Genomic DNA, 16560 nt, shown 5'->3' on the forward strand with positions numbered 1-16560 from the left:
CTCTAAGAACGATCTCTCTGATTTATATGGGTTTCTGTGTAGTACTTTTGTGTTTTTCCAGTTGATCCTGTGTGCAGGGGTATCCAGAGCATGGTCTGCTAGGCCCGACTTCCCATAATGATATTTCCGGACGTATCGTTTATGTTCGCTGATGCGGATATTCACAGTTCTTAATGTTTGACCGTAGTAGGCTTGATTGCATGAGCAGGGTTCTTGGTAAACTCCAGGATGTGATAAAGGAGGAATGCTGTCCTTGGGTGACCGGATGAGGGTTGCTAATTTGCTACATGGTCTGAATGTAGTGCGTAGTTTATGTTTATTGAGAATTCTTGAGATCTTTTCGGATGTGCCTTTAATGTAAGGGATGGTGACTGTTTTGTTGTAGTTCTCTGTAGTGGATGGTGGGAGGGGTTTCTTAGGAGTGTTTAGTATTTTGTTTATTTTTTGTGGATTGTAGCCGTTGGCCAAGAAGGTGTGGCGTAAGTGAGTCAGTTCAGCAGTAAGAGCCTTGTCATTTGAACAGATTGCTCTCGCTCTATGGGTTAGCGTTTTTAATATGCCATATTGTTGAGAAGGATGATGGTGTGATTGTTTGTGTAAGTATCTGCCTGTATGTGTGGGTTTTCTGAAAACTGAAAATGATAAGGAACCATCTGGGAGACGTGTGATGAGTGTATCCAGGAAGGGCAGACAGTTGTTGGCTTCCAGTTCCATAGTTAATGGAATGTAGTTCTCTCTACATTTTTCTTTTCATTAGATTCTTATAGTTAATGTAATTTTGAATTTGCCTGTATTGCCACTTTTGAGATTACCAGAAAATGGTCTGAATATATATCATTACCTCTACAAACTATCTTATTTGTAAAGACAGCTTTTGTTAACAATTATAGTCTATTAATCATCACAGTCCTCTAGTACTCCATGTATGTTTATGGATACCTGTTTTTTTTTTTATTTTTTATTTTTTTTAAATTTTGATTTTTAATTCATAAAATGATGAGAAATGTCTCAATTTATTTCCATTTTGATTTAAATGTTCTCTATATCTGCTGTGTTGTTGGCTTTTTTTTTAAAAAAACCATTTTAACATTTTCCATTTCTTCTATTTTTCCTTCATCTGGAGGGTATATTCCTGTTATTACCGGAATCTTTCTTATAATTCCTGTTATTGTTAGATAGACTCTTTCAAATTTCAGTCTCATAGTTGCTCCTGTTCTTTTATTAATAAAAGTATAGCAATTAATTCTGTTTTCTTTTTTTTTTTGATCTATCATTATAGCTACACTGCAGCTTGCTCTTTTATTCTGCTCTACACCATTACATATATCATTATACAGGGTGTTCGGGATAAATTTGACAGTTTCGTAAGGAAAAAGAAAATCTTCTTTGTATCTATTAAATTTAATGAATTGACAAAAATACATTACAGGCAGAGTTAATTACAATACTATCAACAAGATTTACTCAAAATAACCACCATTAGCATCGATCACAGCTTCAATTCTGCTTCGGAACCTCGAACAAGCTGATGCTACAGTCTCCCTGGGAAGGGCCGCAAAAACTGTTTTAATTTTATCCATTAACTGGGCTTTTGTATTACTGGAAGTGCGATTGGTGTCTTTTTCAACTGCGCCCCATACAAAATAATCCATGGGGTTAAGGTCTGGGGAGTTTGGAGGCCAAACATTTGGACTGGTGAAGTCGTAGAAATTTTCAGACAACCATTTTTGACTTTTCCCAGAAGTGTGGCAAGGGGCCGAATCCTGCTGCCATACATACGGCCTACCATTGGCTACCCTTGTTATCCAGGGCTTGACTACAGTTAGCAACTCCACGAACAAAGCCCGAATTCCAATGCCAGGGTTCTTCAACACCTGTTCCTGCAGATTTGCGAGGAATTCTGCTGTACGAACGCAATCAGATCGTCTGCTAGGGATCTTTCTTCTTGCTACATCCTCGTAGTCACCATTGCAAGTCTCTAGTTCATGCCTGATTGTTTTTACTGTATTCAGGGAGCATTGGGCAGCAGTCGTAATATCCTTATTTTGATGGCGGGCACGAATCATCATGATACAAGTTATTCTCTTCCATGATTCAGGTGGGTTCCAGCTATCCATCCTTTCTGACATCTTGTATATGAATGAAGAAGGGTCCAAACTTTTAAATGAAGAGAAGTGTGTGTTAATACATGTAACTTACGGAAAAATATAATTAATTATAAATATGTCAAATTTATCCCGAACACCCTGTATAATCTGCTATTTCTACAGTTTCCTTTCATTTTTTTAGTTTCAGTTAATACTGCTATATTTAACTTTTAACTGCTTATTGAGTTCTGTTTCTTTCTTACTAAGCCCCTAACATTCCAAGCAGATACATTTAATGTATCTGTTATTCCATATTGTTAGTCCTTTTTCTTGCTTATTATTGTTTTCAGTAAATCTGCCCTATTTTTTCCTTTGGATGCATTTAATTTTTTTTGTTTTTTTTTTTATACAAGAGGAGGTAACCAGCACCTTGCACAATTCCAAACCCGCAGCACCTGGGTATCTCTCTCTTAGTCTGGCCAGGGTGGCCTCAGTGGTAGCTATGCTACTGCCAGCATAACTCTCTGGGTTTTTGGTACATGCAAACTGCTCACCATGACAAGTTGCAGATTCCATCAAGGAGATATATATCCAGTCTGGGTAGTGGCTCTTCCTTTAATGCATAGCATCATACACATCTGCAAGGAGATGTGCTTTGCATTATGGGAGATACTAAGGAGAGTGATCAGAGCTTACTCCACCTTTACCACGAGTTGCCACAGACCTGCAAATATTTCAGGCACAAACTTGACTTACCTGCTTGTTTGCTTACTTGGGATAAAGGATTAAAACCAAGTTTATAAAATTGCTTGTTATCTTTAATGTATAGTATACCTAAGGTAAAAAAACTTTCTACACACACATATATATATAAAATAAAAAAGATTCTTAGCCTGTCCTTGGTACTAATACCCTATAGGTTTACAACCTTTTATGGGTGGGAAGTCACATAAGATAGAAAAAAAAGTGGTCTTTCTTCAAACTACTGAAGTTATTTTGCCAGTTTTCTGTCTCTGCTTGATATTACTTGTTATGGTGGAAGGATCTTTATCCTCAAACTTTGCAACTAATATTATACTATCATCATCATCAAATTCCTGCCATGTACCATCAAGGGGTGTATAGGATATGATAGTGCTACATGAAAAAAATTACATCATTACTAACTTCAAATCTACAATTTTCCTCCAAATCAGTCTGTTACTTGTCAAGACTCCAACATTACCAGATCTTATATTTCTGCCGTCTAAGGCAATTTGTACCGTATCAATCCACCTATATCTTGGTCTTCCTCTGGGTCGTTTTCCTGCCAACCTGGCAGAGAACACTTGTTTTGCTAATCTTTCCTCTCCCATTCTATTTAAGTGACCATACCACCTGAGATTAGCTCTGCTAACGCATTCCTGGATGCTGACAATGTCAAGTTCTTTCCTAATATCCTCATTTTTAATATGATATTGCCATTGATGCCATCTGTTCACGCCTCTAATCTTTCTCAGGACTCTCATATCTGCGGTCTCTAGTCGTTAGTCAAGTGTTTTACTTCTGACCCAGCTCTCAGATCCATAAGTTAAAACTGGTTTGAACACTGTCTTGTATACAGCTAATTTAGTGTTCCGACTAATTTCTTTCTTATTCCATATGAATTTATTCAATTGACTTTCCACCATACCAGCTTTACTGATTCTGTTGTCTATTTCTATATTTAATTTACCATCTTCAGTAAAAATCATGCCTAAGTAGCTGAAATGTTTTACTTGTTCCACAGGTTCTCCATTCACAACACAGTTGACATTTTCAATGATTCTGCCTATTTTCATTGTCTTTGTCTTTTTATTGCTGACCGTCATACCATATCTATTACAACAGCTATTTAATTTAGTCAGAGAATCTTGCAGACTTGTAGCGGATTTATTTAGAAGTATAACATCATCCGCATAAAGCAAAGAGCTGACATTAACATCTCCAATTTTGATATCAGGTTTAATACCACATTCCTTCATAATGTGATCCATATAGATAATGAATAACATAGGGGATAATGTACATCCTTGTCTCACACCAGATTTAACATTAAACCATCTTCCTGTACTTCCTTCAATTCTAACTGCTGACTTACAACTCAAATAAAGACTAACTATTGCTTGATATAATGCCCCATTGACACCATATAACTGCAGCGTATTGAATAGCTTCTCTCTTGGCACCTTGTCATATGCCTTTTCCAAATCGACAAAACTTAAATACAGATCTTTGTTGTATTCCCATGCCTTCTCGACTATTTGTCGTAAAGTGAAGATCTGATCCTGACAGCCTCTATTTGGCCTGAATCCAGCTTGTTCTTCACCAAGCTTTTCTTCCACAATTCTTCTCAACCGTTTCTCAAGTATACTTGCATAGATCTTGCCAGGAACACTCAGTAGGGAAATACCTCTGTAATTCTCACATTCAGTTTTATTTCCCTTTTTATATATGGGTACTATGAGAGCTCTACTCCAATCATCGAGAATTCGTCCCCCTGTCCAGGCTTTCTGAACTATGCAGTGCAGCCACTGTAAGACTCTTATCCCACCATACTTCAGCATTTCTGGTCGAACATCATCTACTCCTGCTACCTTTACACATTTGAAGCCTTTAATGACTTTTTCTACTTCAAGTATGGATATGTATTCCTGACTGCATGCCTGGTCAGTGTTTTTTATCACTGTGCTGTCATCACTGCTTGTTTCATTTAGCAGTTTTTCAAAGTAATTACTCCATACTTCAAGGATATCTTTTTCTCCTGTTTTCATGTCACCTTTATCATCTCTAACTCCTTTTACAGCACTCTTTCCTCTGTTCCTAAGCTTCTTCAACAACCTCCAGAATATTTTGCCACCTTCTTGATATTTATTTTCTATATTCTTGCCAACTGTTTAGCTTTCTTACAATTGTCTCTGTATTCAGTAAGAGTAAAAGCTGACTTATTTGCCAGGAACTTTTGATATGCTTTCTTCTTTTCCTTCACTGCCTCTTTAACTTCCTATGTCCACCAGAGAGTTCTGATTTTTTTTATCCTTGCACACAACCTCACCACATGCTTCTCTGGCAGAATCAATGTTTTCTTCAGAGTTTGCCACTGAATCTCCAAGGTTTGATTCCTGTTCTCAAACTCTTTCATTTTCTTTTCAATAATCTTTCTGTATTTTAGTCTACAGTTCACATCTGAGAGCTGCTCAACTTTTATTCGCTTTAAAACTTTCTTATATGTTATTCTTTTCAATATGAAATTCAATTTTATCCTGCTCAAGACTAAATAGTGATCACTTCCAATTTCAAATCCCTCTGTACACTCTGGTGTCCTGTACCAGGGAGAAAACATCACTATCAACAATAACATAGTCAATGAGACTTTTGTTATTCCTAGCCTCTTCTCTCCATGTGAATTTGTGCACATTTCTATGTAGGAACATGGTGTTAGTAATAACCAGTCCATGTCCTGAGCAGAAATCCAACAGATATTTGCCATTATTATTAGCTTTGCTCTTTTCTCCAAATTTTCCCAAAATATTTTTGTATGTCTCACAATCATTTCCTACTCTGCTATTTAGATCCCCAACAAGGACCAACTTTTCCTTTTTCATTGTGTCAGTTGCTTTTTCTAAAGCCTCAAAAAATTCCTCCACTTCTACCTTAGTAGAACCTTCTGTGGGACCATAGGCACAAATAAGTCTCATTGTCCATTCCCCAATTCTCATATTTGCCCACATTACTCTACTTGAGACTGACTGCCATTCAAGAAGATTGGCCTCGTATTTTGTGTTGAATACTATGGCTACTCCTTCTTTTCCTTGATTGTCATTGCCTGAATATAACATTTTGTATTTATTGCTCAGAAAGATCTCACCAGTTTTGGTCTTTTTTGTTTCAGTCACCCCTATTATGTCAATCTGGTACTTATCTAATTCCTCAGCTAGCTCCATTTCTTTTCCATTGAGTCTTCTTATGTTGATAGTACCGATCTTTATCTCTGGTGATGTTGAGTTGGGGTTTGTTTTCAGATTTGTTCCAGTAGCTGACTTTTCGCTGTTTGCCCTGGTTCCCTGGCGAAAATAACGGGGGCCTTGTTTAACCGGGTGACGCCCCAGCCAGCATGAAATTTTGTCATGTTGTACCATCATTTTTTATATTGTATTCTTATTGGTTTAACCAATAAGAATACAATTTGGTCGGCTAAATCCCAAATTGCCAGCCCATCCTCGTTCGTTCAGTATCAAAGTAGATACCCAACAGGGTGCACCACGAGAAGGTGAGGATTGGACATTAGGTCAGAAGCCCTGGTCGGTTCTCCGCATTCCTTTAAAGGCTATGTGGAGGTCTCCTCTCAGTTATACAGCTTTGAACCTATCATCTCTAACTCCTTTTACAGCACTCCTTCATCCATTCCTAAGCTTCTTTAACAACCTCCAGAATATTTTGCCACCTTCTTGATATTTATTTTCTATATTCTTGCCAAAGTCCTCCCATGACTTTTGTTTAGCTAGTTTTACACACTGTTTATCATTCTTGCATTTGTCACTGTATTCTCTAAGAGCACAAGCTGACTTATTTGACAGGAACTTTTGATATGCTTTCTTCTTTTCCTTCACTTCCTGTGTCCACCAGGGAGTTCTGATTTTTTTTATCCTTGCAGACAACCTCGCCACATGCCTCTTTGGCAGAATCAATCAATGTTTTCTTCAGAGTTTGCGACTGAATCTCCAAGGTTTGATTCCTGTTCTCAAACTCTTTCATTTTTGTTTCAATAATCTTTGTGTATTTTAGTCTACAGTTCACATCTGAGAACTGCTCAACTTTTATTCGCTTTAAAACTTTGTTACATGTTATTCTTTTCAATATGAAATTCAATTTTATCCTGCTCAAGACTAAATAGTGATCACTTCCAATTTCAAATCCTCTGTATACTCTGGTGTCCTGCACCAGGAAGAAAACATCACTATCAACAATAACATAGTCAATGAGACTTTTCTGATTCCTTGCCTCTTCTCACCATTTGAATTTGTGCATATTTTTATGTTGGAACATGGCGTTAGTAATAACCAGTCCATGTCCTGAGCAGAAATCCAACAGATATTTGCCATTATTATTAGTTTTGCCCTTTTCTCCAAATTTTCCCAATATATTTTTGTATGTCTCACAATCATTTCCTACTCTGCTATTTAGATCCCCAACGAGGACCAACTTTTCATTTTTCATTGTGTCAGTTGCTTTTTCTAAAGACTCAGAAAATTCCTCCACTTCTACCTTAGTAGAACCTTCTGTGGGACCATAGGCACAAATAAGTCTCATCATCCAGTTCCCTATTCTCATATTTGCCCACATTACTCTACTTGAGACTGCCTGCCATTCAAGAAGATTAGCCTCGTATTTTGTGTTGAATACTATGGCTACTCCTTCTTTTCCTTGATTGTCATTGCCTGAATATAACATTTTGTATTTATTGCTCAGAAAAAAATCTCATCAGTTTTTGTCTTTTTTTGTTTCAGTCACCCGTATTATGTCGATCTGGTACTTATCTAATCATCAGCTAGCTCTATTTCTTTTGCCATTCAGGCGTCTTATGTTGATAGTACTGATCTTTAACTCTGGTGATGTTGAGTTGGGGTTTGTTTTCAGATTTGTTGCATGCTATACTATAAGGCTTTCGTCCACTCTTTTCCTTTTGTATGTGAACTGGAAATAGTTGTTGATGATGAACACGTCACATTCCTCTTTCTCATTTGAAAAACTTTGCACTACACAAATGAACAAAACTTCGACCATCAACATATACAAATCTTTAAATTCTGATCTCCAGTTCATTCCTAGTGGAGATCTGATAACCATATTAATTTCAGTGCTAGTAAAACTCAATTTTGTATTTTTCACAAAAAATTAACCCCTCCTCTTATTTTTAACAACACCCAAATCTAATCACAAGACAATAGTAAACAGTTTTATTTTTTTTTATTTTTTGTGTGTGTGGAATAACTAACTTTTAGTCTTGGTATAAACATATAAATGTTGTCTTCTCAGCATACAGGAAATTAGGTTTTCTCTTTTGCTTTAAGACATTATTTTGGTTGGATACAAATTGCTTGCCAAGAGTTATTTGTATCCAACCATTGTCCTCACATTTGGAATAATGGTTTGAAAACATTACTATTAAGACATGTACAATAGCTATTCAACAATCCTTCATCATGGTTCAACAGAAGAAATTTTTTTTCCCCTTCATTCATTCCTTCTGCTTCTGTATGTTATCTGATATAAATCATAGTACGAGGGTGGTCTGAAAAGTTCTTGGCCTAACAATGAAAAAACAAATTTTAATTTCAAAATGATTTTTATTTTTCAACATCATCTCCCTTAAGAGTAATACATTTATTCCAGCGCCATTATCCAGTCCCTGTAGTGGTTCTCAGTAAAATCTACAAAATACTCCTCTACAGCTGCAATCAACTCTTGATTCAAAGAAAAACACTGACAAGCGAGGAAGAGTTTTAGTTTTGGGAAGAGACAGAAGTCAGAGGGAGCCAAATTTGGGGAATAGAGTGGATGTTCCCACAATTCATAGTGCAGATCACATAATTTTCCCATTGTCAAAATACCTTTGTGGGCAGGTGCATTGTCCTGATGAAAGATGGGTTTTTTTTTGTCTAGTCTGGTTAAAAGATCAGAATAATATTCCCTAGTTATTGTTTTACCCTTTTCAAGAATTAATAAACAAAATGCCTTTAGCATCCCAAAACACCGATGCCATGACCTTTCCTTCTTTGGCGCTGAACAACCGGCTTCTGTCCATAATCATGTTTTGACTGCTGTTTGGATTCTGGTGTGTTATGGTGAATTCAAGTCTCATCCATAGTAATAAATTGACACACAAAATCAGTTTTATTCTTTAAAATGCTCCAAGCACTGTTCAGAGATTTTGATGCGAGTGCGTTTTTGATCTGCTGTGAGCAAGCGCAACACTGATCTTGTGCAAAGCTTTTTCATTTGCAATTCTTCATGCAAAATATATTCTACGTTCTTTTGAAATGCCTATAGCCTCAGCAATTTCACGCAGTTTGACTCGCCGGTCATCCAATAACATATCGTGCATGTGATCAATGATTTCTGGTGTTGTCACACTTTTTGGACGTCCTTCACGTGGATCATCTTCAAGGCTGGCATGGCCACGTTTGAACTCAGCAGCCCATTCCTTAATTGTTGAAAACGAAGGAGAAGAGTGCCCATAAATGTTTATGAACTTCGAATGAATTTCTTTTGGCATTAAAACTTCTTTTACAGAGAATTTTATAACTGCATAATACTCAATTTTATCCATTTCAAATTGCTTGCCAAGAGTTATTTGTATCCAACCATTGTCCTCACATTTGGGATAATGGTTTGAAAACATTACTATTAAACATGTACAATAGCTATTCAACAATCCTTCATCATGGTTCAACAGAAGAAATTTTTTTTCCCCTTCATTCATTCCTTCTGCTTCTGTATGTTATCTGATATAAATCATAGTACGAGGGTGGTCTGAAAAGTTCTTGGCCTAACAATGAAAAAACAAATTTTAATTTCAAAATGATCTTTTCGGATGTGCCTTTAATGTAAGGGATGGTGACTGTTTTGTTGTAGTTCTCTGTAGTGGATGGTGGGAGGGGTTTCTTAGGAGTGTTTAGTATTTTGTTTATTTTTTGTGGATTGTAGCCGTTGGCCAAGAAGGTGTGGCGTAAGTGAGTCAGTTCAGCAGTAAGAGCCTTGTCATTTGAACAGATTGCTCTCGCTCTATGGGTTAGCGTTTTTAATATGCCATATTGTTGAGAAGGATGATGGTGTGATTGTTTGTGTAAGTATCTTATCCATGTGAACTGCCCATAAATGTTTATGAACTTCGAATGAATTTCTTTTGGCATTAAAACTTCTTTTACAGAGAATTTTATAACTGCATAATACTCAATTTTATCCATTTCAAGGGATACAGACAACACTTTTGCCTCAGACAGCTGTATAAAACAAACTACCTATTGATAGAATGACTTGCAATTTTACAAGGATGCTTATGACAGATGTACCAACTTAGAAAAAAAAAATCTTGCTGATAGTGTTGCCATCTATGGTCAAGGTTGGGAACTTTTCAGACCACCCTCATATATACAATCTTCATTTCTTCAAATCTAGTGTTAACTTCTGCTCATGAACAACTTTTAGTATGGAATTATCATAAAAAGGTATATATGATGTGTGGATACAGACAGGATTTTAAAAGCATGCTCTCTTTTTCTCTCTCACCCCCTGTTTTTTATAATTCCGTTATTTATAAATGTGTTCATCACATCATGAAATTCCTGATATGTAAATAATACATTATCATCTGCAAATATAAGTATTAAAGCAAAAGCCAGTTGACAAAAAGCTTCTGAATCCTCTCCAATATGTCCACATCCATCCCCCAAGAAACCCAGATGACCAATTTGTATATGCAGAAGTGTGGGTGCTTGAAAACCTTAAAAAGAGGAATAATTATCTCCTACTCTGGACTTGTCATTGTGTCCTTCAACATCCAAGTGGTCCTTGAGGTATTTCACCCATGCACTCATCCACTTTTATAATATGTTCTCTTCGAATCCCTGTCCATTATCATCCCGAAATTTCTAGCCTCATCAGTTTCCTTCAATCCCATTCCGATGATGTAATAAAGCATGTAATCTTCTGATACTAAAGTGTAAGGTTGATCCTAAGCTTTACACTTTATCTATTTAAGCATGCAGCTATTATCCTTTGTCAATACTGTCAGTCTGTTTAAATTATCTTATAGTATCTCTGCATCACCTTTATTAACTATTGCCCTTTCCAGTTTTCCACTATCCACAAACAACTGAAATTCACTACTCCTCAGATCATTTTCTATATCATTAATATAAATTAAATAGCAATGACCAGTGCAGAGTCCTCTAGCAGGCCACCATTCACTTGCTTTCTCTTGGATTCTACCCTTCGTATGTCTCTTTTCGATATCTGCTCATCAACCACTATCTTTATCCATGTGAACAGCATCATATCATAACCATTCTCATTTACTCTATTTATATAAAATACAGGTCTGTGTAAAAACCAATCAAATGCTTTTGCACAGTCAGAAATATTGTGATGTAGCCATTCATTCTCCTTATCCAACTTGGCTGTCATTTTATTACAAGAAGTGAGTAAATTACTAATAAAAACTTTCCTGTACAAACCTATACTCCTGTTCCTGACTTCTGTTTAACCAACTTTTCCAATGTCTTAACCACCAGCACTCTTGAGATACCAATTTGTTTACAATTTATCTGTTTTGGAGCCTCCTTTATATAATGAAGCTATTTTGTCCTCTTTCCATTCCTCCTGTGGGACCTTACTAGGGTTGAGACTCAAGCAGTATGATTAGAGGCCATGCCAATTCTATTGCATCTTTTGCTAACATAGGAATGATATCTCATCCAGCCCAATAGCAGTGTTCACATTGAGATTTTGTAATATTCTAGGCACCTCCAATTTAACTATTCCTATTGTTCCTGTATCCCTATCATGAACATTTATTAAAGTTATCCTATGATAGTCATTTTTCCTTTTATTCATCCTATATCAAAACAATTCTTTGTAATTTCCTTTTTTTCTTCTTATATGTGACTTTCTATTTAATTGCAAAACATATAGTAAATTAAACTTCTGAAAAGGTAAATACCTCTGAATTGATGCACAAATACAGGTAGTTCCTGACTTTGAGAGTTAATTCGTTTCTAGCGCAACTTAACTAGCGTAACTTTATAAGCAAAAACTTGTAAAGTGAGAATTCATTTCCCATATTTGCTGCTTATATATGGAAAATATATGACTATGACTTCTGCATTACTTTAAACCTTAGTATCTTTTTGGGTCTGGCTTCCACTGATGAGGCTTCAATAAATGTCCAAACTGGTCTGGGTAGTGACTCTTCCCATAATGCTTAGTATGATACTATATTTGAAAGCAAGTGTTCCTTACATTATAGGATGCTGAGGCAAGTGATGTGAAGTCAAGAGTATATACAGGTAGTCTAGTCATTAAGATACTTGATGCACAAACTTTGCTTACACTTGGGAGGATTAAACAAGAATATAATTTCTTGACAAGTATAATTCACCTAAAATGTTTGATAAAATTTGAAATTTATTCATTACAAAAGCAAAGAGTGGATACTTCCTATATATAAAATATCATTCCAATTGTCATATATATTTTTTCTTTCTTTTTTTTATTTATAGGAGAGCTGTAACACAACAGTATCCTTCAGCTGTACTCCATTTTTCTCATGCAGGAGCCATTAAAAAGGTGTTCACACGGTTTGGGCTATTCAAAGATAGTGAACCACTTTTTGCAGATGATATGTGCCAGCAGAGTGAACGTAAATGGAGATCAAGTAAAATATCACCTTTTAATGCAAATTTAGCCATTGTGCTACTTAATTGCTCAGAAAATTATAAGATAATTGCATTTGCCAATGAGAAGCCTGTTATACTTGGAGGTTGTGATGATGAACTTTGTTCTGCCAATAAATTTTTTGAACTATACAGCCCAATAGCAACAGAATGTGATTTGAACAAAGTGTGTTGTTCCAAAAATAACTGATTATAATAATAATAATAAAAAAGCTGCAAAATCCATCTTAAGATGCTATTAAATTGGAAAGACACTTCAATTTTGTGAATTTTTTTTTTTACAAACTTTATATTTTAAATAACATTATTGTGTCCAGTTAATATGGAACATAATAACTTCTTGTTTATTGTCTGCTGCATTTCTTATGATTTGTTTATAGGATTTGAGAAAATATATTTTTTTAATATACAATCAGTCAATAAATAAAATAATACAACCAAAAAAAAATTATGCTGAGAAATGGAACTTTTAATAATCTAGGTAAGAGAGTTGTCAATTGCAGCTTGTGAGCTGTTGATTATATTATACATACAATAGTTCTTTTTTAATGAAATATCTATAATAAACCAAATTCTGATTTATCAAACACAGTGCAATGAAGTAACAAAAAATGGGGAAAAAAAGTAAAATAAAGACCTTTATTTTTAATTGCAATTCTCCCTCCCTTACATTTTTTCTTTTCCTGGTAAATTTTTCATGTTGATATATACATATGAGATCACTACTCCAATCCACAAAACCTAGACATAACTTGCTTCAATAATTGATTTTTGCAGACAGAAAAATCAATTGAACAACATTTGAAGAACATGTCTGAGATATTGAATACCAGAGGAGTGAAACCTCAGCTTTATCATCATGTGCTGTCTCCAGCTGACCCACAAGATGCTTTGCAAATGAAACATCAAGTGTTATGGGATAAATTGGAACTATTACATCATTGCTATGACACAATGGAGAGAGAAATCTGGGAGTCTTTGGAAATGGCATTAGATCCTAAACATCTAAATATTAACCGAAGTTATCAACTTGTCTGAATACATCCTAGTTATTAGCCAAACACGTGCACGTGAATGTGTAAACATGCACAACATTCTGAACAATACAACATACGATTAGAAATATTTTAAAATAACATTAGCCTCTTCTATAATTACATAATAGTTGCCACCTTCGTTAGTCTTTACTGTTTTGTCTACTAATTTGTATGTTTACACCTGCAGAAATCGTGTGCAATTAGGAGGAAACGTCGTGTTGTCAATTAAAATAAATATTATCTTTTTCCAGTGTTCTGCCTTATAAACTTAGTCATATACTCATGAACCGGCAAAGTCTACATGCTTCTATATATGGCATTTATTTGCTGTAGGCCCTGGGTGGGGGGGGGGATGCACAATTGATGCAATACAAAGGTTTTTTAAGTTTAAGTAAAAATGCACTTAAGCACTTAAATACTTTAAGAAAACACTAATAAAACCCCTTAAATGGTTTTTAATTTTTAAAGAAAGTCATATTCTTATCTTCAAATCTGAAAATGCAGTTGCTAAAGATGTGTTAAGAAATTTGGAAAGTGAAGAGGTTTGTGCCTAGATTATTAAGAATTCCATTATTCCCTTCTTGATCCCAAGCTCTTAAATTATGAAAGTTTTTTTATATTTTTTATTTTATCACTTGAGACAATTCTCTAGTGGTATTCTAATTGTATAGTATTAGTAATCAAGTAGTATGGTTTAGTGATTGGAAGTTTCTTCGTGATTCCTTTTGAAACGTGTTGTTTTGCAAAATCATATTTCAAACACGATGCAAAAATCCAAGGCAACAATCCTTAGTCCTGAAACTTGTTTGCACAATTAGATTGTTTTTTGAATGGGTTTGAGTCGGTGCATCCACTGTCCATCTTTCTGATGTTAATGCATCTTAGATGAAAAAGGACTGCATGTATAGATTGTTATTTGCATAAAGACTTTAAAATGTAAAAATTTTGCAAAATAAAACAAGGTTTTCACATTTTAAGATGAACTAATCTTTAAAAATTAATACATAATCCAAAGCTATATTTTTTGTTTGTTTAATAAAAGTTATCAAATGTAATTTTTTTTCAAGCTATTTTCTGAAAACAAACTATATTTTAGCATTTCCTAAACTGCAAGAATCTATATCAGTGGAATCACCAAAATTTTTGTAGAGTCTTGATCCTAATGCTTTCACAATAGGATTTCAAGTAGAGTCCCAAGAGTGTATACACTGTGAAAGCATAAAAAATAAATAGAAATAAATAGTATCTAATTTAAAAACTGTTAGCCCGCAAAAGTCTCAAGACCCCTAACATGAATGTGGTGATGAATCTCATGACTTAGCATGCTGGTAATGCCACCAACACTTATATTGGTTACATGTGTTTGTGTGTGTATTTAAGTTATTTGTATCCACCTCTTATTATTTCTGAAACTGTCAATCAAGAATATAAGTTTTAATAATATTTTGAAGCAATTCATATAATAATCTACATCTAATTTAAATTGTCAAACAACTTTTACATACATTACTCCACTGAAATGCAGAGTTCACAGCACAACAGATTATGGAGTTGATGTCATGTAGGTATTTTTGAATGGTATAAAGTTTGGAAGAAAGAATGCCTTTTTTTGATCTGAATTATATTGTAATTTTTTTGGAAATACAATGGAGGTTTAAAGAATAATCCACCAACACTTATATTGGTTACATGTGTTTGTGTGTGTATTTAAGTTATTTGTATCAACCTCTTATTATTTCTGAAACTGTCAATCAAGAATATAAGTTTTAATAATATTTTGAAGCAATTCATATAATAATCTACGTCTAATTTAAATTGTCAAATAACTTTTACATACATTACTCCACTGAAATGCAGAGTTCACAGCACAACAGATTATGGAGTTGATGTCATGTAGGTATTTTTGAATAGTATAAAGTTTGGAAGAAAGAATGCCCTTTTTTGATCTGAATTATATTGTAATTTTTTTGGAAATACAATGGAGGTTTAAAGAATAATAGTAGTAATAGAGTGGATAACTGAAAAGAAAGAAACAGATTGTTAACCCCAATTTAGAGCATGAAAACAGCAAAAATATATCCTTGAAAATTAGCCTATTTCAGAAAAGACATACCATCTATTGATGTAGTAAGTTATGCACTAAAATTCAATTTTGTTGATGCAAGCAATAATTCTATATTTTAATATAATGGACATAACTAACTTTTTTTTTTAATAGCATTTTTAATATCTTTTTCTTTCAAGAAACATGCTATAAACTTGTTTCAGCATCTATGATTATACTTTAATTTGCAAATTGCCGACCAGGGGAACTTTTTCTAAGTCTTTCTTAGACAAATTCCCAAGTTGGTCAATCTTTGGCACGAGCAAATAGTTTCCTTTCTGGAAACTTAGCTTTTAATCCAACAACTCAAGAAAACTGATCATACCATATATACACTATTTTGGATAATGTATACTATTAGGAACTATGAGATGGCAGCAGCCATCTGGCTTTCCTTGGATGCCTATTAAAATCAGTGATATTCTTAGACAGCTGTCAATCTGATTAGCTAAGGATGGAGATTAACTGCCCCAGTCCCCAAAAGTCAGTTAGAGCTAAATGGCACCAACTAACTCCCTTTTGGGAAAAGAAAGCCACTGGTAGACAGAGGAATTTTGCTTCCCACATCTTCCTATTCTCTTCTCCTTTCAGATTTATATTTAACTACTCCCTTTGGCAGTTTTCCATTTGTTGCATATATTCTCTCCAATTCTTTTGATGGCATTTTATCATCATCAAATTCCTGACATCTACCCTAAGAGGATGTAATGCATGAAAAAGTTACAGGATTACTAACTTCCTATCAACAATTTTTCTCCAAATAAATTTTTTATCTATAAAGTCTCCAACATTATCAGATCTTAGATTTCTGTCATTTAAGGCACTTCTTACATCAATCCACCTGACCTTGGTCTTCTTCT

General features: G+C 34.8%; 1 protein-coding gene across 2 annotated transcripts in view; it reads left to right on the forward strand.

The window, feature by feature from the left end:
* Window positions 1–14573, forward strand: part of LOC150108067 (multiple inositol polyphosphate phosphatase 1-like) — a 190186-nt gene extending 175613 nt beyond the window's left edge. For both annotated transcript variants that reach the window (XM_090415573.1, XM_090415572.1), the window contains exon 9: window positions 12386–14573. In XM_090415573.1, coding sequence (XP_090271699.1) covers window positions 12386–12749 — 364 coding nt within the window. In that variant the 3' untranslated portion in view covers window positions 12750–14573. The remainder of the gene's footprint in view (window positions 1–12385) is intronic.
* Window positions 14574–16560: the final 1987 nt, after the last annotated feature.

Source organism: Typopeltis vanoorti, chromosome 3 (genome assembly GCF_054136105.1).
Source record: "Typopeltis vanoorti isolate ZY-2024b chromosome 3, IOZ_Tvanoo_1.0, whole genome shotgun sequence".
Taxonomy (NCBI): Eukaryota; Metazoa; Arthropoda; class Arachnida; order Uropygi; family Thelyphonidae; genus Typopeltis; species Typopeltis vanoorti.